Source organism: Notamacropus eugenii, chromosome 5 (genome assembly GCF_028372415.1).
Source record: "Notamacropus eugenii isolate mMacEug1 chromosome 5, mMacEug1.pri_v2, whole genome shotgun sequence".
In the NCBI taxonomy this organism is placed as follows: Eukaryota; Metazoa; Chordata; class Mammalia; order Diprotodontia; family Macropodidae; genus Notamacropus; species Notamacropus eugenii.
The window spans coordinates 60,050,879-60,075,399 of NC_092876.1; the positions used below are offsets into that span (position 1 = coordinate 60,050,879).

Sequence of the window (24,521 nt, forward strand, 5' to 3'; positions counted from 1 at the left end):
ATTCAGCTACACAGACAGAAACTGCCTTCAAGCAGCTTCCATTCCATTCTCTGATGCCCCATCACAGCTCTGACATCCTGTGTTCTAAGGGCCCTCCCAGCTCTGACATCCTGGGTTCTAAGGACCCTACCAGTTATGACAGCCTCTGTTCTAAGGGCCCTCCTAGTTCTGACATCCTGTGTTCTAAGATCCTTCCCAGCTCTGACATTCTATGTTTCAACAGTAGCTTCAAGATCAAATTGCATCCTTGCATGGCATTTATATGAATAACCCACTGACAATCTTGCTTTCACAGTGGCTTGTTCATCTGACTGGGTCCCTCTGAATAAAGAGACAAGGAGTAACAATGTGACTGTTGGGTGTAGGGGTACAACTGGTTACAAGGTTTGAGGGTTTGAAATCTTTCTAATATTCCATACTTGAGGTTCCAACATCCTATGTCTGTGATCAATTAGTTTTCCAGCAATGAACCTGCTGTACTGATTTAATGTACCTCAGAAGGCTCCTGGAGCCACTACTCTCCCTATGAAGTCCCCTGTAAAGGGCAGGGGATGGAGGTAGAGAGAATGATTCTGAATCCATCGAAATGGTACAGGGGAGAATTGAGGTGCACCTGAACCCCGCAGAAAAAGGGATGGGCAGGAGATGTATTGTAGATGTAGAACTGATAAAACCTGGGGAACTGGCTTGAGATGATGAGTGGAGAAGAAAGAGATGATGATTCTGAAGTTATGAACCTAGGTAACAAGAAGAGAAGGTTTGGGAAGAAAAGATAACAGAAAGAATCCTGGAGATGGAGTCTGAAGACCTGGGTTCAAATCCTATCTGACTCTATTTACCTTTGTGACACTAAACAAATTATTTAAACAGTCTCAGTTTCCTCATCTGAAAAAAGAAGTCAGACTGGATGGCAGTTCTGGTCCCTTCTAGTTCTCAAGCTACAATCCTAGAAATCCAAGGTGGACGATGTCTAAGGGAGGTGGGCTGACTCTCTGGGTTCTTCTCTAACTTCCACTCATCTTTGTTTTGCCAGTTAACGTCTTCAGACATCCCTAGCCAAAGGACATCATGGACATGGAGGGAGCTTGAGTGGAAAGTGGGTGACTTGGACCTACCTATCACTCTCCATTTCTCTTCTCCTGGACCATCTTCCCCCTCTTCCACAGACCATTTTGGCAATGGTTTTCATGCCTTTTATAACTTCTCACATGTTATTCCCTCTGTCTCCTTGCATCGCTGCTGAATTCTTTTGGTATTCCTTAACTTTTCATGCATTGCCTCCCCAAATAAACTGTCATATTCTGTATTGCATCCAAAGAAGTATCCTAGAATCCTGGGCCTCACAGACTATTCCCACAGAATTCTGCTGCTAGAAGATAACATAAGAGGTCATTCTAACCCAACCTCCTAAAGGCATGAACGGGTATAGGAAAAAGAGCAAGCATTGTAGGATTTGCCCTTGCATTTCTAGGATTGTAGATGGAGTCCTAGAGTGGACCACCCATAGCCTCTAGTCAAACCCCTTCATTTTTCAGAGGAGGAAACTGAGACTTGGAGAGGTTGTCACTTCTGTGTCACAAAGGTAATTCGCGTCAGGTAGGATTCGCACCTGGATCCTTTGACTTCACCTTTGAGGGCTCTGAAGATCTCATTTGGTCCTCACAAGCGTCCTGGGAGATAGGTGCTGTTATGACCCCCATTTTACATATAAGGAAACTGAGGCAGGCAGAAGTAAATGTGACTTGCACAGAGTCACACAGCTAGCGTGAGGCTGGATTTCCTGACTCTGCGTCCAGTGCTCTAACCACTGATCTTCCTGGCTGCCCATGGGCCACCAGAGAAAAGGCGTGACACGGACAAGAGCGCTCGGCCAACTGGCACCATGCCCTGTCTGTAAGAGGACAGATTTAGAGCCAGAGGGCACCTCGGGGGTCATCGAGTGCACCCCCCAGTTTCAGAGGGGGAGGGAGGTCAAGGGAGCTGCCCCTGACCCCAAACAGGTGCACTGACCATGGCACCATGGTTGGCACTGGGCAAATGTTTTGTTTATTGTTCTAAGAGCTTGGAGAAGAGCCCGCTGTTCTGGACCCAGAATCATATTCCCTGAGGGGAGAAATGAAGGAATGAAGCGGAAAGCCGCTGGGACCACAGGCTCTTCTTCTAGGAGAAACACGTGGTGTGTAGGGGGGCGGGGCTGGAGTGGGGAAGAGCACGGCTGCCTCCGGGCAGGCCAGCAGGGGGCGCTCCCGTTCCCACTGGTCTCGGGACCGTGAGAGGGGAGGGGGCCGGTGGGAAGGAGGAGGAGGGCGGGGGCAGAGCTGCTTCCGGTGGGGGCCGGAAGCACGTGACCCGCGCGGCCGTTGCTGTGGGGACGGGCGCTGTTTACACGCAGCTCTGCGTTGGTGCCGGAGGCGGCGGATGGAGCTGGGGCGAGGTGAGAGCCGTCGCCGCCCCCACCCCCGAGGCCCCGGGACCCTCGGACTCGGGGCCCCTGCCCCCCTCCCCGGCCCCCGCCCCGCCGGGACCGGAGGCCTTAGCGAGCCCATTTCCCAGAGGGGGAAACTGAGGCCCCCCCGCAGCCGCGGGTGTGGACGGCCTCGGATTAAAGCGCTTTAAAAGTCACACCTAGTTCTGTCCCTGTTGACGGTGGGGTGGGCAGGACCTGGGTGGCCCGCTGGCGCTCTGCTCCGGTGGAGGCAGCGCCCGCACTGGGGACACCCCGAGTCCGGCCCCTTCGGAGCCGCCTCCCCCCACGCCGGCGGCGGGTGTCAGCCTCTGTGTTGCGAGGCTGGGGCCTTGGTTTTAGCTCCCTTTTCAACTCCCGGCCTCAGTTTCCTTCTTTGTAAAAGAGGCCTTGGACGAACCCTTCAGGCTCTCTGAGTCTACAATCTCCGGGTCCGAGGCAGGCTCAGGAGAGGGCAGAGGGAGGGTCAGAGCCCCCGCCCCACCTCTCTGGGCTCTGAAGGTCCGGGCCCCTGGAAGGACCCCCCCAGTAAAGCCTCTGCTGAGTCCTCCAAGGAGGGGCGCCCGCCGGGGCTTGGCACAGCTCTCGTCCCTAGGAAGTTGGTCCTGCCCGTCTGCACGTCCAGACTCCTCTCAGTATCACACATCCTTAAATACTCGAAGGCAGCTTTTCTTTTCCAGCCCCAGGTCTTCCCCCTGCTCCTCCTATGAATGTTAAACAATCTGAAAGCAAGAGAAAACTGAGTCCTAGAGAAGGCATGGGCTAGCTGCCCAGCCTCACACCAGTGCTGAGTGGTGACACAGCTTGGGTTGGGTTTCTGGTCTCTGGCAGATTTGGATCCAGGGCTTTGGGTGACACAGGTTGGGTTGGGTTTCTGGTCTCTGGCAGATTTGGATCCAGGGCTTTGGGTGATACAGCTTGGGTTGGGTTTCTGGTCTCTTGACAGATTTGGATCCAGGGCTTTTGGCGTGTGTGGCTTCTGAGTTTCAGGCAAGATTTCAAAGCATCTCATCAGAGCAAGTGAATGTTAACCATTCCCAGTTTCTTTTCAGATTGAAGCTGATGCTTTTGAATGGCAAATGAGCCATCCCAAAGTTTAGGATGACTGACATGTTGAACCATTCTCATGTTCAGAGGAAGCACCTAGTTGCTTGGAAAAGAGCCCTGGGCTGGGTGTTGACCTTGGTTCTTATTCTTAGCTATTCCACTAACTGACTTAACTAGTCCCTTGGGCTTCTGTTTCTTCCTCTGTAAAGTGAGGGGGCTGAATTCAATTATCTCTGTTCCTATCTAGCTCTAACTTTTTATGTTTTAAACTCCCTTCCCACTCCAACATTCTGTGCATCTCCATTTCCCCTTTATCTGACCTACATCTCGCTTACTGCTGGTTAAGCCCTGTTCATCCAGGGCCAACTCCTGAAAGACAGCAGATTGGGGTTCCTTTTGTATAACCAGCCCCCTCAGCCTCCTCTTTTGTGGATAGAATTTTCCCAAACCCCCTTTTTTATCCTTGATTCTTTGGGTGAAGTGGTATGATTTCTCCAAATCCCTTTGAAAGTGGGCAGCTTCCCACCCTCATCATAAAGTGTGGTAGCAAGTCATAAATTAAGCTGAGAAGAGAACCACAGTGTTTGGGTTCTCAGGCCAACTATTCTCTCTCCATTGGTTCTGCCCACTAGTGGCCCTTGTGAGCTGATCCAGAATATTTAGAGTCCAACTTCGAGCTCTGCCTTCTTGGGCCCACCCGACAGTGTGTGACTGTGTTTGGTGCAGTGAACTGTGAATGGAATATATGTATTTGGGGAGCAGCATGATATTGTGGGGAGAGCACTGGATTGGGAATTAAAGGACCAGGATCTGAGTGTCAGCTTTGCCACTTTCAGCTATGGGACTGGACATTGCACCTCCCATCTCTTGACATATTCATAAAAGGAGGGTGTTGGAGCAGAGAGTACCAAAGTCCCTTCTAACCAGAGGGGCTTCTTGAAAGACATTTTAAAAAAAACCTCATCCCATCTTTCCCTCCTCCATCTGTTCCGGGAGATCTCTTTAATCCCAAGAAGTACATAACTGCCCTTTTAATAACTCCTTGGAAACAGGCACCAGTGTTTGTGTGCCGATGGCTGGCAAGCCTCTATTGTACAGCTATAGTGTTTAAGTAAACAGGCCACTTGCCGATTTGATGGCAGCTTGATGGATGCCCACGCCTAGATCTTGTGGAGAATGGCTGGGTGTTGAAATCCTGCCAGGCCTTGATGTTGTGAAATGAGTAGGGCACAAACAATAAACAGTGGCTGCAGATGCCTTCCTTTGCCCAAGCAATGGAAAAAAAAAAAACATATCACCAAACCAAACAAAAAAAGAAACCAAACAGCAGCGGAGGCCTGGAGAGCCAAGGTGTGAGTGCGAAAAATGCCTGGCTTGGATCCTGAAACACCTGGTTTCCTACCTCTTGCCAATCTGATGGATGCCACAGAAAGTTGGTGTTCCCTCCGAGGAACAGATGGTCGCTGAAGTCAGGAGGCGGCAGGAGATTATGAAAGAAAGCTAGAGGAAGCTGCTTTACCTGAAGGAGGTGTTAGTCTCTAAATAACTGTGAGTGGGCTTCAGGCTTAGTCATAAGAGGGCTTTGGCTCTGAGGGGGCCCTCTGTCATGTTCTCTTATGACCAGGGTGTCTTGAATAAGACACCCCCTGAACAAAGCTAATTACAGAATACCGAAAAGGTATGGAAAGTACAGGCACGTACATATTCAAATCTCACTGTTAAAAATATTCCAGGGGAGAGATGTGGGTATGCATGACTTTTCCTTGTCAAAGTTATTAACGAAAAGGTTTCTAAGTTACCAAACTCCTTGACAGTGAAACCTTGGTGCGGCAGGAGTGGGAGTTCTGAGCTGAGCCTCTGATCATCCAGTAGGAGCTGCAGCAAATTAGTAGCCATGACAGAAAACCAAAAAACTGTCAACCTCTCCAGTCACAGAGCTTATATTTAACACAGCTGCACAACTATCCTGACCCTCCAGAGCCACGCTGAGTCAGAGTGGGAAGCTCTGAAACTCAGATGGGATGCTTTGACAAACCAAAAGTTAGAGGCAAAAACCAAATCCCCAAAACCACTTGTGGTTGACTGTGTGAAAGATGGTGCTCTCCTGCCCCTTGTTAGCTGGATGGTATGTGAAAGGTTTGGAAGGAGAAGGTGGGAGTACATCTGAGCCAATGGGAGTAAATGCAGAGGGACCCTTTATATCAGGAAGTAGCCTTGTCCAGAATTCGGAAATGAACTGGAAGTCTCTGGATTAGGAGTTAGAAGATGGGGTTTCAAGTCCTGACTTGGGCATTTGCCAGCTTTTTGAGCTTAGTTAATTGAGTCATTTCAGAGATCTGAGCCTCACTTTCTTCATCTGTAGAATAGGCCTCATAATACTTACCATAGCCTGCTTTCAAGAGTTTTGACAATGCAATGAGGTTATGATTATAACCACTTGTATTGGGCTTTAGATTTCACAACTCCCTGGTATTATTCATCTCAGAGATGAGGAAACTGAGACTCAGAGAGTTAAGCAGCACCCCTTCCCCCCAAATATATGTAGAGAAATGTTGCAAGGACTGGTATTCTGATGTTTGTTTCCTGTTACCAGTCCTTTTCCCCAGTTGAAGTGTGGTTCTTTCCATTGTAGTACATATGGAAAGCTCCTTGTAAATCTAAAGTGGACCATGATAGTGACAGGCTACAATGACCCTGATAAAGAAGGCATTGAGGGTGGTGAGGGGACTGACCAAAAGAATGAAAGCTAGGAGGAAGTGAGATTTAGGGAGGCTGTCATCATCTCTGGATTCAGATACCTGCAGATGCTACTTGGAATTGGGGAAAGACTTGTTCTGAACCTGGAGAGCAGAACTCTGAGCAGTAGAGGAAAGTTAGGTGAGTCAATTCCTGTTCTCCATAAGGAATTGTATTTCCAAAGTGGAATGAGCTGCCAATAGTCATGCAGATGATACTGAGGATTTGGTGAAGGGGAATCATACATGAGATTGGAGTTGGACACAGAGGGACCTTCTGTTTGGGGGATTGTATGAGAAGACACCCTGAGATAGCAAGGGGGATTGGGAAGAGTTCTCTGTTTGCCTATCAGGGTTCAAACCCTGACTCTGACACTCTAGCTGTGTGACCTCAGGAAATCCCTTCATTTCTCTTAACCTCAATTGTTTAGTCAGTAAGCATTGATTAAGCTCCTCAGATATACCATTAGAGTTATGAGCAAAGTGCTTTGTAAGTCAGCCTCAAATAACTATATTCTAATAGTTAACCATTTACTCATAATAAAGTAAATTATTAGCTCATTGCCAAGCACTTTATAATTATCTCATTTGATCCTCACAACCAGCCTTGGGGGGTAGGTGCTGTGATTATTATCCCCATTTTACAGATGAGGAAACTGACTCAACAGAGGTTAAGTGACTTGCCCAGAGTCACACAGCTAGTAAGTGTCCGAGATCAGTTTTGAGCTCAGGTCTTCCTGACTCCAGACCCACTCTGCTGACATTAATTGGGCATTTTGTGCAATTTAACTCTGTGCACTTTGCCACTTGGCTGCTTATAGTATGAATCTGAGATCTTACCTGAAAACAGGTCAGTTATTATTGGTGGTGATGGGGGTGGGGTAGGAGGAGGGGCTCGTAACATAGTCTTTTGAATGGGAGCGAGGGAGGAAGACTAAGGCAAGGGAAGTTTCAGCCACTTTTAGGCCTTTGGGTTGGAGGGTGGGAGGAGTAGGAAAGAAGGGCAAGCAGGAAGAGCTCTGAGGGATCTGGGAAAAAGCAGAGCTGGGGCTGATGCTGCCCAGTCAAGATCACTGGGTCCTGACCGAAGGTAGTGAAAATAATGGGGAGATCCAGGTGCTGATAGAAATCAGAGTCACCGAAGGTTAGAATGAGATAGGACAGAGGAACTAAGTGTCAAATACCATCTAATCTCTCCCCCTCCCCCCCATTTCAAAGGAAAAATATAAAGAGGGGTAAGATGACTTGGTAATTCTTGGGCCACCTAGGGTTGCCCACAGCAATAGCAAACTAGTAAGTGACCTCAGCCCTCTGAGAGCTAAATTTTAAATTCCCTCATCACTCCTGGTCTACTGACCAACATCTCTTTCAGGTAAAAGAGGGCTGTTCATCCTGCCTAGAAAGCCCTCTTGAATTCCTCAGAGGAAGGCACTATGAGCATAAGGTGGTAGTTGGGGCATGCTAAGGATTTAGGGGCATAGAGATATTAAAACCACCTGGAAAGAGTGCAGAGGGGGGAAGGAGGGAAGGAAAAAAATGCCAGATTGGGAGTGTGGGTGAACTTGGGGATTAGTGTAGAGTGAGGAATGTCAGAGGGAGGGGGAGTGGACAGATTCATCACCTGGAACTTTGACCTAACCACTCAACAGAGCTCTGGGCTCCAGTGACCCGTCACTGCATGTATTCTATGGATTTACTGAGGGAAGAGAAAGCTGAGCACTCAAACTGTCCTCACTGTCCTCAGCCATTGGAGAGGACCTAACTGCTTCTTTACCCAACGGCCCAGTAGGTGTTAAAATGACCATTTCCCTCATTTGAAAAAGCACAGTGACTGGGAGTGCTCTAGAGCCAGTTTGTCTATGTGACTTTGTGGGTCTTCCCATCCTCTAGGCCAGAAAGAACAGCCTCTCACCCTTGCCAGAAGGCCAGCAGCCTCAGTCAGCAGGGCCCATGAAGAGGACCCGTGCCTGGGGGACTTGGAACGGGAATGAAGCTGGTCAGAATCATAGAATATTCTAGAGCTGGGAGGGGATCTGAGAGATTAGTTAGGATCAATCCTCTCATCTTACAGAAAAGGAGCCTGAGAGGTCAAGAGAAGGAAAGAGCTGGGACTCGAACGTGGGTCATCTGACTCAGATCTATTGCTGTGACCAGATTTGGGGATAGATGGTTTGCATTTGAAGTTGATCTTGGCTGCTTCCTTCCTGGTGATCTTGGCAAGTCCCTTTTCCTTTATGGATCTCTGGTTCTTCTATAAACTGGAGGGATTGGACTAGGCTCTGAGGTAGCAGATTTGTTGTGTGAAATTTGGATTCAGTCAAAGGGCCATACTTGAGGACCTGGAGGTCCATATGTGGCCTTGAGGCCCCCAAGGATCCCGGGAGGTCTGAGCTGTGACTTGTTTCTTATTTGTCCTGCTTCACAGGTGCCTTGAGAAGCAATGGCCACGGAAGCACCTTTGAATATAGCTCCATCTGAATGCAGCCTTGCTCTGGACCCAGAAGCAGCTTTCATTTGGCAGCCAAGCCCTGTCAGCATGCACGTCACAAGGCCCAAGTCTGCCAAGGGACGCACACGAACAAATCTGAACTACTCTCACAGTTCAGAGGCCTCCTCTTACCGAAAGCCACTTTCCCCGGCTCCTGCAGTGTCCTGCGAAGTGCCAGGCAGCCAGAAGCCAGTGGGCTCTGCTCCCAAGCCCCCCAGTCAGGGGGCCCCCGATGAGATCCCTGAGTTGCTCCAACAGGTCCCTCTTGGGTCCTCCTCCTCTCTTAACAAGTACCGGGTGCTCCCTTCCATTAACAGAAAGAACTTGGAAGAGGAGGCTGTGGATACCGTGGCCAAACAGGCTGGCACTCTCAAACTGGGCAGCTTGCAGGAGCTCAAGGCCCTTTGCCGGGAAGAGTCCCACAGCGGCAAGTCGAGGGAGGGCTGTTTGCGGGTCCCTGCCCCTCCCCTGGAGGGCAAGCCCTGCAGTAGAACCAAAGAGCACAGCTTGTCCCAGGTCGGGAACCTGGAGGAACCATCAGACGGAGAGCCCAGGCTGCTCCTGGCCGTCCGGTCTCCTTCAGGGCAGAGGTTCGTCCGTCATTTCAGGCCGACCGACAACCTCCAGACGGTTGTGGCTGTGGCCGAAGAGAAGAACCGGACGACGTATCGCCACTGTAGCATTGAGACCATGGAGGTTCCTCGGAGGAGCTTCTCTGACCTTAGTAAGTCCCTGGAAGAGTGCAAGATCCCTCACAAGTCTGTGCTGGGCATCCTGCAGAAAGAGAGAGAGGGCCAGCCCTGAGGCCCTGCGTAGTTTGCTGGGCGCTTGTGTCTCTGAGCGCTGTGGAACTATAGGCCCTGGAGGTCCCAGGAAGTAAATGGGCCTGGTGTGGCCTGTGGTTCTCAGCACATGTGTCTCCAGACAGCCTCCTTTTGAAGTAGTAAGATGTGTGTATAAATTGAGTGTGTGGTAAGACATCTTTCCAGTTTCCCTCCATCTCAGAGGTGAGCAGGCAGGTTAACAAAGCTGTTTGTGAAACAGCTACTCCCAGGTCTTATTCTCTCTTGTGCTCCCCTGCCCTTATCTCCAGGGGCAGTCTTCTTGGGAGTACTGGTCTGTCTTTATGGTAGATTGCACCAATTCAAAACCTGCCTTGTCTTTCTGCATTTGGCTGTGGGAATTCTTCTTTTCCAGGTGATTTGAGTCTAGGCCTAGGAGGCTATTGGGGTATTACCTATGGGAATCCTACTTATTATGGTAGGGGGTCAGAGAGAGGACTCACTCTTCTCCATTGACCTAGCACCCCAAGTGCTCATACACTTCTGAAAATGACTCCTGAGACCCAAAGCACGCTGGTTTTTGGCTGAGAATACTGATATTTGGAACCCTTTGGAGGCAGGACTCATTTTAGAAGATGCCAGATTCATTTGCCATGATGCACAGTGCCTTCTCTTCATTGCTTTCCCCCAGTGCCTGACTTCAAAGAAATGGGATTGAACTGGTTCCCCCTCTCATGGTCATACCTCTGATCCACTAGGCAGGGCTCACTCACAGCCTTTACAGTCCCACCAGACCAGTATTTCCATTTACATAGGATGTCTCTTGGAACAGCTCTGTTCAGTTCTCTCCTTTCCCCAAGAAAGGGGATGTTAAGCCATTGTGCATGTGCTAAAAACTGATATCTAGACTTCTGGGTGGGCAGAAGGGCATTCAGTCTCTCAACTCAGTAGCAGGATTTGAGACTAGAAGACGATGTCTTGTTTTCATAATTACCCAAACGGAGTGAGGAACACAGATAATTTGCCAAAGCCCTTTTGTATTATAATGTCCTTTAAAAGCCCACCAATTATTTGAACCCTGTTTGTGGCCAAATCTCCATTGGAAGGGAGTGTTGGGAGAAGAGCTGCAGATGTCCCAGCTGCCATGTTCCCACAACAAGAGCTAGCTACTTGATCAGCCACTGCAAAACAAGGAAAAGTGGGAGTTTCTTCCCCTTCTCCCTCCCTTCCCAGTTAGCCTCAGTACTCAACAGCATGTGACTCTGTTGAAGAGTCAGGGACCCAGCCACAAGAAGCCCTGCTAGCCCACGGATGCCATTACCTCAGCACGCAGATAAGGGGAGGAGTTGAAAATTTTACTTGCAGCAAAGTGATAGAGGCTTTACAATTAGCAAAGCTGTTTGATATGGAAGATAATTTGTCTTGTCCTTAGCTGCACACTCCCAAGTAAAGCTCGGACTTTTCTTCTGAAAGCCGGACTGCAGAGTAGCAGTCTGTAGCAGAACAAGCTATTTCCAAAGGTTTTGCAGGACAGTTCCAGCTTATGTAATGTGAGGGACAGCTCTTACCCTGGCCCCGGCCTGGCGAGCTGCTCTATCAGATGAAGTGTGGGCTTGAGCCTGATGGACCTTGTCCAGGCCCACACATTTGGGCCTTCTCTTCTGATATCTCACGAGGGAGGCATGACCTAAGTAATGCTGGCAACCCCTGGCTCTGGCTTCCAGAGATGAGGCCTTTCTTGGCTCACCAAGGGATCAGACACATCCTTCTGCTGGAGAACAGCCATCTATCAGGCTCCCATCCCACCTACTCAGTGGTAAGAACAAAGTCCCGCCCACCTGGGACTTGGTGTTTCCTTCAGGCAAGAGAGCTCCAGCAAACTTGAGGGAAAATGGAGACTCTTCCACAGCACCAGGCTGTCATCTGTCCCCAAGGCCGCTTGGCAGCATCATCCAGGGCTGATAAAAGAGGTAGAAGAGACAGAACTCAGACAGCCCTTCCCCAGGCATGCTGGAGATGTGTGTGTGTGTGTGAAGTTATATTGGACCCATTTCAATAAACTTTTTTTTAAAAAATTTTGAATAAAAGGTGATGTTACTCACAATCAGATTTCCTGTGCCACCTGGAAGGAATGGAGAAGAACATGTTATAAGTTAGCCTAAGGTGATATGCCACACACTGTCAGGCACCAGGGGCTCCTGTAACCCCATCTGGTGACAGTCCTTTGTTTGCAGATGTGCTGGGTGGCAGTGTATTGAGAGGACCCCTTGCCACCCCCATACTCTGGGCTCTAGGATGTGTTTTTCAAAGCAGATGGTGAAGGCATTTGGGGATTAAAAAGTTTTGCGGAGAGTTTTCCCCCATCACTCTAAGTACTCATACTTCCTGTGAAGTCAGAGAACTGGTTTGAGACTCTGATTTCTTCTTCTTATTAGCTGTGTAACCTTAATGAAGTCACTTTGCCCTTTTCCCATAAAATGAGGGTGGTTGGGTTAGCTGATCTCTAAGGCCTCTTGCGGTTCTTGATCCAAGATCGGCCAGGGCGGGCCATATCAGAGTTAGCAGGTAGGATTGTACTAGTTGACCCCTCCCTGTCCTTGGCCCACTGATTCCATAACCTTCCCAGAGCCCAATGATAACAAGCTCAGAACCACAGAGAGAGTAGAGAGTGGTCACCAAGCATTTATGAGGTACTTACTGTGTGCTAGGCAGACCAGGAACTTGGCTGTGTGTTGCTGCTGCTAGATGGACTAGATTCTACAATACTCTCTGGTTTACAAAACAACCTTCTTCACAGCATCTTTTTGAACTTGAGGTAGGGAAAGGACCATTCCCATTTTGCAGAAAAGGGAACAGCCTTGCACAGGGTTACAGAACTAGTAAGTTTCAGCCAGGATTCAAACTGAAGTGCCAAAGCAAGAATCTTTCAGCTGGGCAGAAAGAATAGAGCTTGGTACTTAGTACAGACATTTAGACTAGAAAACTAGTCTAAATGGGAGGGGAGGCCAGGGAGAGGTCCTCCCCTCATCTGAGGGTGCCCGTTGTGCCATTTAGTGTCCCAGGGGTTCCAGTTCTTTCCTGGGAGGCAGAGATATGGAATTGGGACTTGCTCCCTCCGACCCCCCAGGCCAGTGTTCTTTCTGGCCTGCATTACGCTCCTACCTCACCATGCTGTCAGTCACTTGAGAATTGGGCAAAAATGTTTGAATGGGTCTGCAACAATAACAACGACTGGAAAAATAATGTGCTCTGCTGCTGGTGGGGCCCAGGAGATTTGCCTTTGTACATAAAGCACAGGAGAATGCAAGTTGGGATGTGAGAGCCACAGCTAGCATATAGCATCTCAGAGTTTACAGAATGTTTTACACACTTTTCGCTCCATCCTCACCATTAGGCCCTGAAGTCAGCAGTCCAAGTGAGGCCATTCTCCCTTGCTGACTAAATGAAGGTGTCTGGAGGACTTGACCAAGGTCACCTAGCTAAATATGAACTTGGGCCTACACAGCATAGGATGGATGGGAACCCTTTGGCAAGCCAGTATGGCTGCCTGTTCTTCTGAGGATTATCCCATCCTCCCACTGTACAGCTGAGGAATGGGGAAATCACCCTCTAGGAATGCATCAGTGAACACCACATATCAGGTATGATAAAAGACAGCACATGGCTCGGGGGCCTGTCATCCCCATGCACGCTCAGATGAAGTGTAACAGGAACCAGCAGCCGAAGGAACAGCAGGGCACAGAAGTGACTCATCACTTAGGATCCAAAAAATTCTCGTGAGCAGATGGTGGGTAATTTCGGCACATTCCTTGTCCCACCCCACCCTCCCCAATTCAAAGCTTCCAGGGACTTGGCCAATAACACCCAGTCCCCTTTGTACTCTTCCTGGTCTGGAGCTCTCCCTTTGAACATGAATGGGAGCTGTGCTAGTTGGCTTTGGAGAGAACGGGGACATATCTGAAGCCAGGCTGCTGAATCCAAGTTCACCCAGTGTACTTTGATTTTGTTCCAGTTTAAAACCCAAGAGGAGTCACGCCATGAGGCCAGGAATGGGTCATTCACTGCTCTGCCCTGGAAATCAGACCTGGCCCATTCAGCTTCTTGTTTGTTTGTTCATCTGTCATCTCTAACCAGGTTTCTAGACGCTGCAGACAGATAGCCCAGGATATAGAGATTTCATTTCAGCAGCTTCATATAAATTGAGATAAAGGGGAGGCAACATTTCCTCTAATTCACCAGGTATGTTTTACTATCTGCTGACAAAATGGTGCCTAACATGGCAAAAACCTCAATTTGCATGTTTTACAAAGAAATTCTTGTGTTGTAAGAGATGACACATCTTCCTATCCTCTTAAAATCTGCATACCCCCACAGCATATGATTTTGAGGGTCTAGGATAAAATAATAAGAACTCCCGTTTTTAGATTACCCCACATTGACAAAACACCATCCTCACAACTATCATAAGGGGCAGGTGTCTCAAGGACATTATCCTCATTTTATAGATCATTGAGCTGAGGCTCAGAGATGAAGTGATTTGCTCAGGGTTATGTGGCTAGTAAGTATCTGCTAAAACCCTGTAGTTATATCTCTACATAGGATGATCCCAATCAAATGATACTTCCTTGCCTGACCCCTGCTCCAAAACTCCATCAGTTCCTGTCCCTGCCACGGAATTTCAGGGAAGAGTTTATTTCATTGGCTAAGAGAATCTTTGGAGATAAACTAGGCATAACAGAAGAACCTTTAGGGGTTTTTTGGGTGGGGAGAAGGAAAAAAAACCTGCAAAAATGATAGGGCCTTCCAGCTCTAAATAAATTAGGTGGTTTATTTTCTGGTTTCAACAATTATTTCTCACCTAATTGCATACAGTTCAATTTTCTTTATCATCTGGAGAGATCATGGGATTCCAACCCAGGGCAGTTAGATGGCCCAATGTATAAGATGTTGAGCCTGCAGTCTGGAAGACCTGAATTCAAATCTATCTTCAGACACTAGCTGAGTGACCCTGGGCAGGCAAGCCACTGAATTGCTCTCAGCCTGTTTCCACATCTATAAAATGGGGACAGTAACAGCACCTACCTCCTAGGATTATGAAGAATGAGATATTTGTAAAGTGCTGAGCACAGTGCCTGGAACATGGTATTTAATAAATGTTCCAATCCTCTTCCTCCCTCCTGCCAAGTACCTTAGATCTTCCTCTAGTTCTTAGGGATCATCAAATACAACCACTTTCATTTTACAGTGAGGGAAACTGAGTCCCAGAAAGGAAGCACCTTGGCCAAGATCACACAACAGAATTGCCGTTGGAACTCAATTCCTCTGCTTCCGAATCTGATCCCCTTTGCAGTTCACCACAAATTTGTTGTTCTTTGCAGCTGTGTTAAAGTTCCTTGAGGGTCTCAGTAAGAAAGGAATGTCCCTTTGGAGATAGTACCAACATACCTTGGTTTGTATATGAAAAGTGAACATAGTTCAAAATCAAGGCTAAATTTTGGCAAATGACAATATATATTTTTTCTTATTTTAAAAGAGATCTCACTTTAGTGCTATGACATATTCAGACCAATAATTTCCTTATTTCCAAAATGAAAGATTTGGAGGAGATGATCTCAAAGGTTCCTTCTGATTCGAACATTCTGTGTTCTAAAGTCCCTCCCACCTCTGACAGTCCATAATCTAAGATCTTTTTCTGCTCTGACATTCTATGTTCTAAGGTTCTTTCCGAATTCTAACATTTAATGTTAGCAGGGGGTGCTGGTAAATGTTTGGTCACTGGCTTTGGGAGGTGGGGGTAGAATTTACGCATGACACACTTTTAAATTTCATCTACCATATTTATATTATCTCTGTCACTTTTTCAGTTATAGGCAATGAACAAAAAAATCAACTCCCCCATTTGTAGAATTTGCTCATTAATTTCTGAGGTGAAAATATTCACACTCAAAATTTGACAACTGACTCAACAGCCAGTCGGGAGCTGGCTCCAGCACCCTCTGATCATCTATGTTCTAAGATCTTTTCCAGCTCTGACATTCTATGTTCCAAGAGTCCTTCCAGTTGATGCTATAAACCTGAAGATGCAAAAGTCCTTCCAATTAATACAATAGAGTCTGCAATATTGTTCTCTTTCAATGCAATGTCTGTGCCTGAAAAAAAAATAACAGAGCAATGCCCAACAAAAACAACTTTTGGAATTCACAAGAGGGAAATAGATGAAAGTCTTTGGATCAATGATTTATCTGCATGGGGACTACAGAATCACAGACACCATCAACTTGCATGGAAACAAGGGGAAACTAAAAACAAACCTAGTTCACCATTGTGGTTTAACCATCTCTCAGCTCGGACCATTGGTCTTCTCTCTCTGATCACTTTTATGGCCCAAGGGTGTCCCTGTGAAATGATAAACTGCCAGCTAGTCATTAGCAGAAATTAATCCAATGAGCACTTTGGGGGCATTTTCTTTTTTAAAAGAAGCAAGCAAAACAAATTCATTCTCTGAAAACTAATGATCAGTGTAAAAGGTGCCATCTGTATATTCACTCCCAACTCACTGTAATCAGTTGATAACCAAGTATCACAGTAGTTCTGACAGGAAATCCACAGGGAGATCATTAGGTTTCTCTCCCCCTCCTCCTTTGTATAGATGAAGAAACTGAAGCAGAGAGAGGTTAAGTGACTTGTCTAGGGTCATACAACAACCAGTAACCTATGTCCTAACACCCTATGTCCAATTTACCAGAAATTAAAGGGAATCAAGCTAATAGAAATAATAGTATCCAAACAGACATTTAGTTAGTGTTTTGCAAAGCACTTTACCTACATTAGCTCAGTTGATCCTTCCAAGAAGGAAAAAGAATTTGTAGTTAGAGGCACTGAGTTCAAATCCTGTATAATAATAATAGACAGGATTATATAGAATTTTAAGGTTTGTAAAGTGCTTTATGCATGTTAACACATTTGGTCCTCACAACAATCCTAGGAAATAGGTGCTCTTCTCCATTTTATAGGTGAGGAAAATGAGGCTGCCACTTTTCTGATCATAGGATCATAGAGTTGAGGCTTCCCCCATTTTACAGATGAAGAAACTGAGATGCAGATTGGTTAAGTGACTTGCTCAGGATCACATAGTAAGTGTTTAAGGTAAAATTTGAATCCAGATCTTCTTGACTCCAAGCCTAAAGTCCTATCCACTTCACCATGCTCCCTATCAACCTTTGGTAAGACTTTCAAACTCTATGGCCCTTAGTTTCCTCATCTGCAAAATGAGGAAGTTGGACTAGATGAATAGCCTCTAAGATCTTTTCCAACTCCCCCAAATGATTTTATCCTTTTTCCTGTGACCTATTATTATTATCATAATCCCCATATTCCAGGTGAGGACACTGAGGTTCAGAAAAGTTAAGTGAGTTGCCTGGGGTCACACAGCTAGTGTCTGAAGTAAGGTTTGACCCCAGATCTTTCTGACCCCGGCTCCAGTACTCTTATTTGCCATATCACCCTCCATCTCGTATGTGTTAGAATGACATTTATAATTAAATGACATTATAATGACACTTCATTCCAGCTAATGACTAGGAGAAGGTAGGCGAGAGGAAGGTAACATGATCAGTGGGGTGGGACTTGCTGTGCAAACAGCAGGATTTAGGGTCACAGGTGCTAAATTTGAATTCTGACTCACCAGTTACTATCTGTGTGACCTTGGGTGAGTCACTTCCCTTCTTTGTCCTTCAAACTCTCCTTTAAAGGAGAGATTTGGACTGTGTCAATGATTCTCAAAGTGTTGCTCAAGATCCCCTGTGAGACTCAGGAATATCATGAAGTTCAAACTATTTTTATAATAACACAAAGATATTTTAATTACTAATATGTGAAATATTGATAAATGTGACCCCCATAAACAGAAGTTCTTGAGTGTAAAGAGGCCCTGAGACCAGAGGGTTTGAGCACCACTGACCTCTCAGGTGACATCTTAGGGTCCCTTATGGTTCAAGATCTTGTCATCTTGGACTTGGAGTTGAGGGGTCTGGTGTTTGTCCTTGCTCCTGCCACCTCAGTGACCTCAAGCAAGTCACTCACTGCTCTAAGCTTCAGTCTCCCCATCCATAAAATGGGGGTAGCAATCCTTGTACTCCCTAGCCACAGGATTGCCATGAGAGTCAAATGGTGGAGGCAACATTCTTTGTAAGCCACAGAGCATCATATGAATGAGAGCTCCTTGTATTGTTTACTTCCACAAAAGAGATCCTAATGTTGAGTGGCAAAAACCATTGACCCTGGAATCTTTGGGGTCTAGAACACCAACTTTGGGGTCCAAAGTCCTGAAGTTTGGTCCCAGTTCTGATACATATGAGTTGTATGACCTTTGGGTGAGTCACTTTTACCTATGGCCTTCAGTGCCTTTCTCTGTAAATGGGGGGAGTCATTCTTCTTTGCAAGGAGTAGTATTGTGAGAAAAACACTTTGTAGGGAAGAGAAGGGAAGGGAAGGGAAGGGAAAGGAAGGGCAGGGCAGGGCAGGGCAGGGAAGAGAGAAGAGAAGAGAAGAGAAGAGAAGAGAAGAGAAGAGAAGAGAAGAGAAGAGAAGAGAAAAGAAGATGGGGAAGGGAAGGGAATGAAAGAAAGGGATGAGGGAACAGAATGGAAGGGAAGGAAAGGGATGAGGGAAAGGAAGAGAATAAACTTTATTAAACACTACTATGTGCCAAGTCTCTGTGCTAGGCACTTTTCACAACTCTACTAGGTCGGGACTATTATTATCCCCAGTTACAGCTGAGGAAACTGAGGCCAACAGAAATTAAGGGTCTTGCTGAAGGTCACACAGTTAGTCAATGTCTGTAAGCTCAGGCCTTCCTGACTGCAGGCCCAGCGCTTTATCCATTGTGCTACTACAAACAGCTGCCTCTATAAACCTCCTGTAAGGTGGGAAGAACTGCAGAATTGTGAGCTGTGAGTATTACTGTTATTTACCTTTTCTCTGGCAAATCTTCACAAGGGGTTCCTCTTTACTAGCCATCCTAATCAGACCTCACTCTGATGTGGAACACTTGACTATTCACATCACATCACACTGGACAGAAGAAGCCACAAAGGACAGAAGCACCTCAACAGGTACCAACAGTACAGAATCCAGAACCAGAAGCTGATGGGCCTACCTCTCCAACTGTCCACTTCACAGTGACCTGTCAACAGACATGTCTAAATGTTCTGATGACTTGCATGACTTTTAATTTAGACAAAGAAGAGGGAGGAAGATGGGCTGCAGCTAGCAGCCAGTCTCTGCAGCTTGGGGAATTGATCATCTTTGAGGCTGGGGTAGGAGTTTCACTTTCATTGGAAAAGATCCCAGAGGAGAGATACTCTTGGTACTTACTCGAAGTAATCTTGGCTATTATTCAGCATGCTCTGTCATCCATAGTGTCCAGTGGCAGCAGCTGGGAGTCAAAACACTCAATGAGGCTATATCTCCTTCCCAGGATTCACTGTCCTTGGTTCCTGGGAGGTCAGAGTAGAGAACCACAGATCATTGCCTCAAAACAGCATGTGGGTTGGAGAGAGAAGAGGAGAGGAGAGGCAAAGAGAAAAGGAGAGAAGAGAACAAGAGGAAGGGAAGAGAAGAGAGGGAAATGAGGAGAAAAGCAGACAGAGACAGACAGGCACATTGAGACAATTAAGAAAAGTGTATTAAGAAAAATCCACCCAGACACAGTGTCTGCCACTTTAATTTCAGCAGAGCATTTGGAAAAAGGCCTATGTTTAAGATGCAAAGACAAGCAGATGACACGCAAGATCTAGGATACAGGTACTTAGGGAAATGTCAGGATCTCATTAGTAAAGAGGGGTTTCTCCCTCCTGTTTTTCTAAATTAAAAGGCAATGACAGGTAATGGCTGCTGCCAAGCCACTCTCCATACATTCTGAATGTCTGTGATTGTACAGTTACAGCTGCGGTTGAATCAGGAGCATGGCAGTGCTTGCCCATGACCACGTAAGCATTTTAGCCCAATTTGGGTTAGAGCTGCTACATCCAAACAGCCACTATTTAAAACAGCAACCAGAAAAACAACACCCCCCACCCTCCCCAAAAAACCAACCAAACAAAGCCTGAGCTCAGATCTGGGAGTCAGATTGGGGCAGATAAATACTCACCTCTGCTGACTCATCCAGTATTTGGATCAACCTGGTGTTGATCTGGATTGGCCTTCTGGGTGGGCCTGCTTGACTCCCTATTTGGGGAGGGGATGCCCATCTGGCATACTCATCATCAAACCCTGCTCCAGGAGGACTTGGGGTCAGAGAGGCCTCCAAAGTGACTTTATATGGGACAGCAGCAATTTTAAATGGCACTGGAACCTTAGAACTAATTCAACAATTTAATTCAACAGGCATTTATTAACCACCTACCATGTGTCAGACTCTGGGGATACAAAGATATAAAAACAGAAGAGTCCCTATTCTCTAGGCTTAAATTATGTTGAGAGCAAACAGCGTGTACTAGGACAAGTACATGCAAAATGTAAACCAAGTAAGGGGCACTAAGGTCCCTTCCAACTCTCCGATTTAGGGGGCAAGGCAGCACCAACACCAGCAACTTGTACGTTGTGGCCCTTGAGCTGAGCCTGAGAGCGGGCTGGGGGTTATCTCTACGGTGTGGAATCACAAAGACTCTTCAAAGAATTTGAGGGTAGATACTGAGTAAAAAAGACTCCTATCGATGGGAAAGAAGACTCTCTGGGCCTTCAAAAATGCGGTCGTGAGATTGCATCTAATCTACCAGCCAGGACATTGAAGCCTGAAGCAGTCACCTACTCTGTGCTCCATCATGGAGGCTACAGGAGGCACATTTTCCCTAGACTAGCAAGAGTATTTTTAAACTATGTTCAGGTAATGCTGGACGTGATGGATATAAATGTGCTTTGCTTTTTGCAACTATCAAAGCTGGGAGGGTCCTTAGGACACAGAATGTCAGGGGTTAAAAGGGGCCTTAGAACATAGAATGTCTCACCTAGTACACAGAATGTGAGAGCTGGGAGGGCCCATGGAACGTGAATGTCATAGCTGTTAGGTGCCTTAGAATGCTGTAGTTTAAGTCTCTTGTTTTACAAATGACAAAATGGAAGTCCAGTCAAGACAAGGGACTTGGCCGAGGTGAGGGACGTGATCCTCAGTGGAAGAGCACAATCCTGCAGGCCCCCTGCTCTTTGGCTTTTTTGCCCGCTAAGACTTGGATGAGCTACAATTTAGGAACTACGAGCTCATGCAAAACAGATACCTAGCTGTCTGTAAAAAGGGCGAAAATCTGTCATTTCCGCCACCCTCCAGACCTCCAAAGCGTGGAGATGCCCAGACTCTCAGAAGGCATTGCTTCCCAGCCTGTGGTGAATCTGGGTTGGGCTCAAGGCTCAGGTCTCAAGGGCCGATTCTGCTTAATAAAGAAAGCCATTACAGGGAATGCTGCCCTTGGCATCCAGTTTAGCCTCCTGAAGGCACACACTGACATGAGAATGGCCTGGGAAGCTGGCCCCATAGCTAAGGGAAGGAAGCAGAGCCTGGGGAGTTCTGAGGAAAAAGAAAGAAAAGAATCATAATAGCTAGTATTTGCATAGCAGTTTAAACCTTTGCTTTACTTATAATCCTCATAATATTATTATCATCTCCATTCTATAAATAGGGAAACCGAGGCACACAGAAGTTCGCTGACTTGTCCGGGGTCACTCACAGTTCATATTTGAGGCAGGATTTGAACTCAGATCTTCCTGACTCCCAATTCTAATTTTCTATCCATGGTGCCATTGAGCTACCTAAAGTAGCAGATCTGCATGCAGTCCAAGGACCTGTGCTTATTCAGCCTCATTGAGCCCTTGTGAGCTCAGGCAAGTTTTCCATTTGCTTGTCTGGGACTCAGTTTTCTACTCTGTAAAATGAGGAGATTAGCTTTAAGTCCTAAAGATCCCTGCCTGGGGTTGGTGTAAAAAGGACTGACAGTCCTGTAGGGGTCCTCAAGGTGCTTCGGCTGGCCCAGAGGAATGTGGCTGACGGCGATGCCATCTCGGAGCTGTTTCGTGCCGTTTCAAAGGCTCCTCACAGGGTTCTGATACAGGGAGGCAAACTCCGATTAGCTCAGTCCATCTGGTTTTGTTACTCACCCACATTGTTCAGTGAGGATCCTGTCTCAATCTATGGCCATGCTTGGGGCCTCTTTACTGTAGGAGAAGGGCAGCTGCCTGGCCTCAGAATACTTTCCTCACTGTCGAAGGCCAGGCAGGAGGCCTGTGGGTAGGTCAGACAGCCCTTTTAGAAACAGCAGAGCTGGAATCCTTGCATGTCAGAGGTTGGGATTGTACAGAGGCCAACCACTTTCATTTACAGAGGACATGAACGGCTGGAGATGGTTTGTTCAAGGTCAAGGAGCTGAAGCAGGATGGCAGTTTATGAGGGGAGAGACAGAGACAGAGAGCCACAGACATCCAGCCTGGGTTGGGGAGTGGAGCAGGATGGGGCAGGAGAGGCATTCACCCCAGCCTACCATCTGCTAGTTTCTTCTTTTAACTAATTATTCCTTCTAGCTTGGGGCTACATTCTGTTGTTTCTACTCTGCAGAACAAGTGAAAGTGCAGATAGTGTGCCCTAAATCCAGCACCCTCTAAACTGGCACCCTGGAACAAAGCCTGTGTGCTCCACCCTAGTTGCAACTCTGAGAGTGGGGACTTCTAAAGAGGCCAGGACCCCTCTCCAATAAGTGTAAAATACTTCCCAGGTTTCCTGTCCTTAAAAAACAAAACAAAAACTATTATTTATTTATTTATTTTTAACATTCTTCTTTTCTTTTTGAGTTGAATTTCAAATTCTTTCCCTTCCTCCCACCCCTCTTCCACCCACTGAGAAGGCAAGCAAAATGATATCAATTATATGTGTGAAATCATGCAAAACATATTTCTATATTAGCCATATTGCAAAAAAAGCAAAAGAAATAAAGAAAGACAATTATATTTCAATATACTCAAGAGTTCATCAGTTCTCTCTTTGGAAGTGGGTAACATTTTTTCATCATAAGTCCTTTGGATTGTTTTTAGCTCATTGTATTAATCAGAATAGCCAAATCTTTCACAACTGATCATCATTTCAACATTGTTGTTACTATGCACAATGATCTGGTTCTTCTGACTTCACTTTGTATCAGTTCATATAGGTCTTGCTACGTTTTTTCTAAAACCACCCCCTTGTCATTTCCCATAATACAGCATATATAATATATAATATATAATATACATAATACCAACCATACACCACAACTCGTTCAGCTATTCCCCAATTGATGGGCATCCCCTTGATTTCTAAGTCTTTGCCATCACATATAGAGCTGCTATAAATATTTAGGCCCTTTTCCTTTTTCTCTCATATCTTTGGGGTACAGACTTAGTAGTAGCATTGCTGGGTCAAAGGGTATGTCCAATTTTATAGCCCTTTGGGGATAGTTCCAAATTGTTCTCCAGAATGGTTGGACCAATTCACAACTTCACCAACAATTCATTAATGCACATATTTTCCCTCATCCACTCTGGCATTTATTATTTCTGATAGGAATGAGGTGGTATCTCAGAATTGTTTAAATCTGTATTTCTCTAATAATGATTTGGAGCACTTTTTTTCATTTAACTACAGACGGCTTTGATTTCTTCTGAAAACTACTTGTTCATATCCTCTGACCATCTATCAATTGGGGAATAGCTCTAAGTTTTATAAATTCGACTCAGTTCCCTATATATTTGAGGAAGGAGGCCTTTATCAGAGAAAACTGATGTGAAATTTTTTGATATTACTTCATTGTCTATGGTACATTTTAGCAAAATGTAGTTTCCCTGATTATCTCTTTCAAATAAGTCTATTTTTGCTTTTGCTTTTTCCAGGATCATGATTTCAACCCCTAGCTTTTTAACTTCAGCTGGAGCATAAATAGATTCTGTTCCAGCCCTTTACTTGAACCCTGTATGTGTCTTTCTTTTTCAGGTTTGTTTCTTGTCAATACTATTTTGTTGGATTCTGGTTTCTAATCCATTCTGCTTTCTGTTTCTGTTTTATGGGTGAACTTGTCCCATTCACATTCACAGTTATGATTACTGTGTGTTTCCCTCCATCCAGTTATCTTCTTTTATTCTTTTCTCTCTTTATCCTGTCCTGAAAAGTTTGTTTTGCTTCTGACCACTACCTCCCTTAATTTGTTCTCCCTTTTATCAGCCTCCCCATCTCTCACCCCCTGCCATGACTCTTATGCCCTTCCCCTCCTATTTCCCATTGGATAAGATATATTTCTTTACCCAACTGAATGTGCATATATATCTTTCCCTCTTTGAACCAGTTCTGATGAGAGTGAGGTTCAAGTTTTGCCTGCCACCTCCCATTTCCCTCCAATATAAAAGCTCTTCCTTGCACACATTTTTTATGTGAGAAAATTTTCCCTATCCTCTCCCTTTCTCCTTCACCCACTTCATATCTCTTCTTATCACTTTTTTTTTGAGATTATCCCAACATGATTGAGTCACATCCATGCCTCTGACATGTAGACTCCTTCTAACTGCCTTCATAATGATAAAGTTCTTAGAAATTCTCCCCATATAATAATGTGAATAGTTTAACTTTTTTGAGTCTTGTATGTGTATTCTTTCATGTTTACCTTTATATGCTTCTCGAGTCTCATGTTTGAATGTCAGATTTTCTATTCAGCTCTGATCTTTTCATCAGGAATGCTTATAAGTTCTCTATTTCATTAAAGATTCATTTTTTCTCTTTCAGAATTACACTCAGTTTTGCCAGGTAGGTAATTATTGGTTGAAATTCTAGCTCCTTTGCTTCTGAAATATTATATTCTGAGCCCTCTGCTCTTTTAACTTGGAAGCTGCTAAATCTTGTGTGATCCTGACAGTGACTTCACACTATTTGAATTATTTCTAGCTGCTTGGAATATTTTCTCCTTGACTTGGAAGCTCTGAAATTTGGCTATAATATT

At 45.9% G+C, this 24,521-nt stretch overlaps 1 protein-coding gene and 1 long non-coding RNA gene across 3 annotated transcripts in view; one reads left to right on the forward strand and one right to left on the reverse strand.

Annotated features, from left to right (window-relative positions):
- The window catches only part of LOC140504331 (uncharacterized), an 85,987-nt gene that overhangs the window by 5,073 nt on the left and 56,393 nt on the right, over positions 1–24,521 (reverse strand). The window contains exons 4-6 of one of the 2 annotated variants that reach the window (XR_011967054.1): positions 18,892–19,013; positions 11,619–11,638; positions 11,386–11,474 (exon numbers count right to left, since the gene is read on the reverse strand). This is a non-coding gene — a long non-coding RNA (uncharacterized lncRNA). Of the gene's footprint in view, positions 1–11,385; positions 11,475–11,618; positions 11,639–18,891; positions 19,014–24,521 lie in introns of those variants that run through there. The other variant, XR_011967055.1, reaches the window with a different exon arrangement.
- UBXN10 (UBX domain protein 10) lies at positions 2,343–11,603 on the forward strand. The gene is made up of 2 exons (XM_072609138.1): positions 2,343–2,434; positions 8,672–11,603. Exon 2 carries the CDS (start codon positions 8,687–8,689, stop codon positions 9,536–9,538), a length of 852 nt encoding a protein of 283 aa, XP_072465239.1. The 5' UTR covers positions 2,343–2,434; positions 8,672–8,686; the 3' UTR covers positions 9,539–11,603.

What these genes read in the sequence shown, in the direction of transcription:
- UBXN10 (XM_072609138.1), top strand. Translation starts at nt 8,687, where the DNA reads ATGGCCACGGAAGCACCTTTGAATATAGCTCCATCTGAATGCAGCCTT.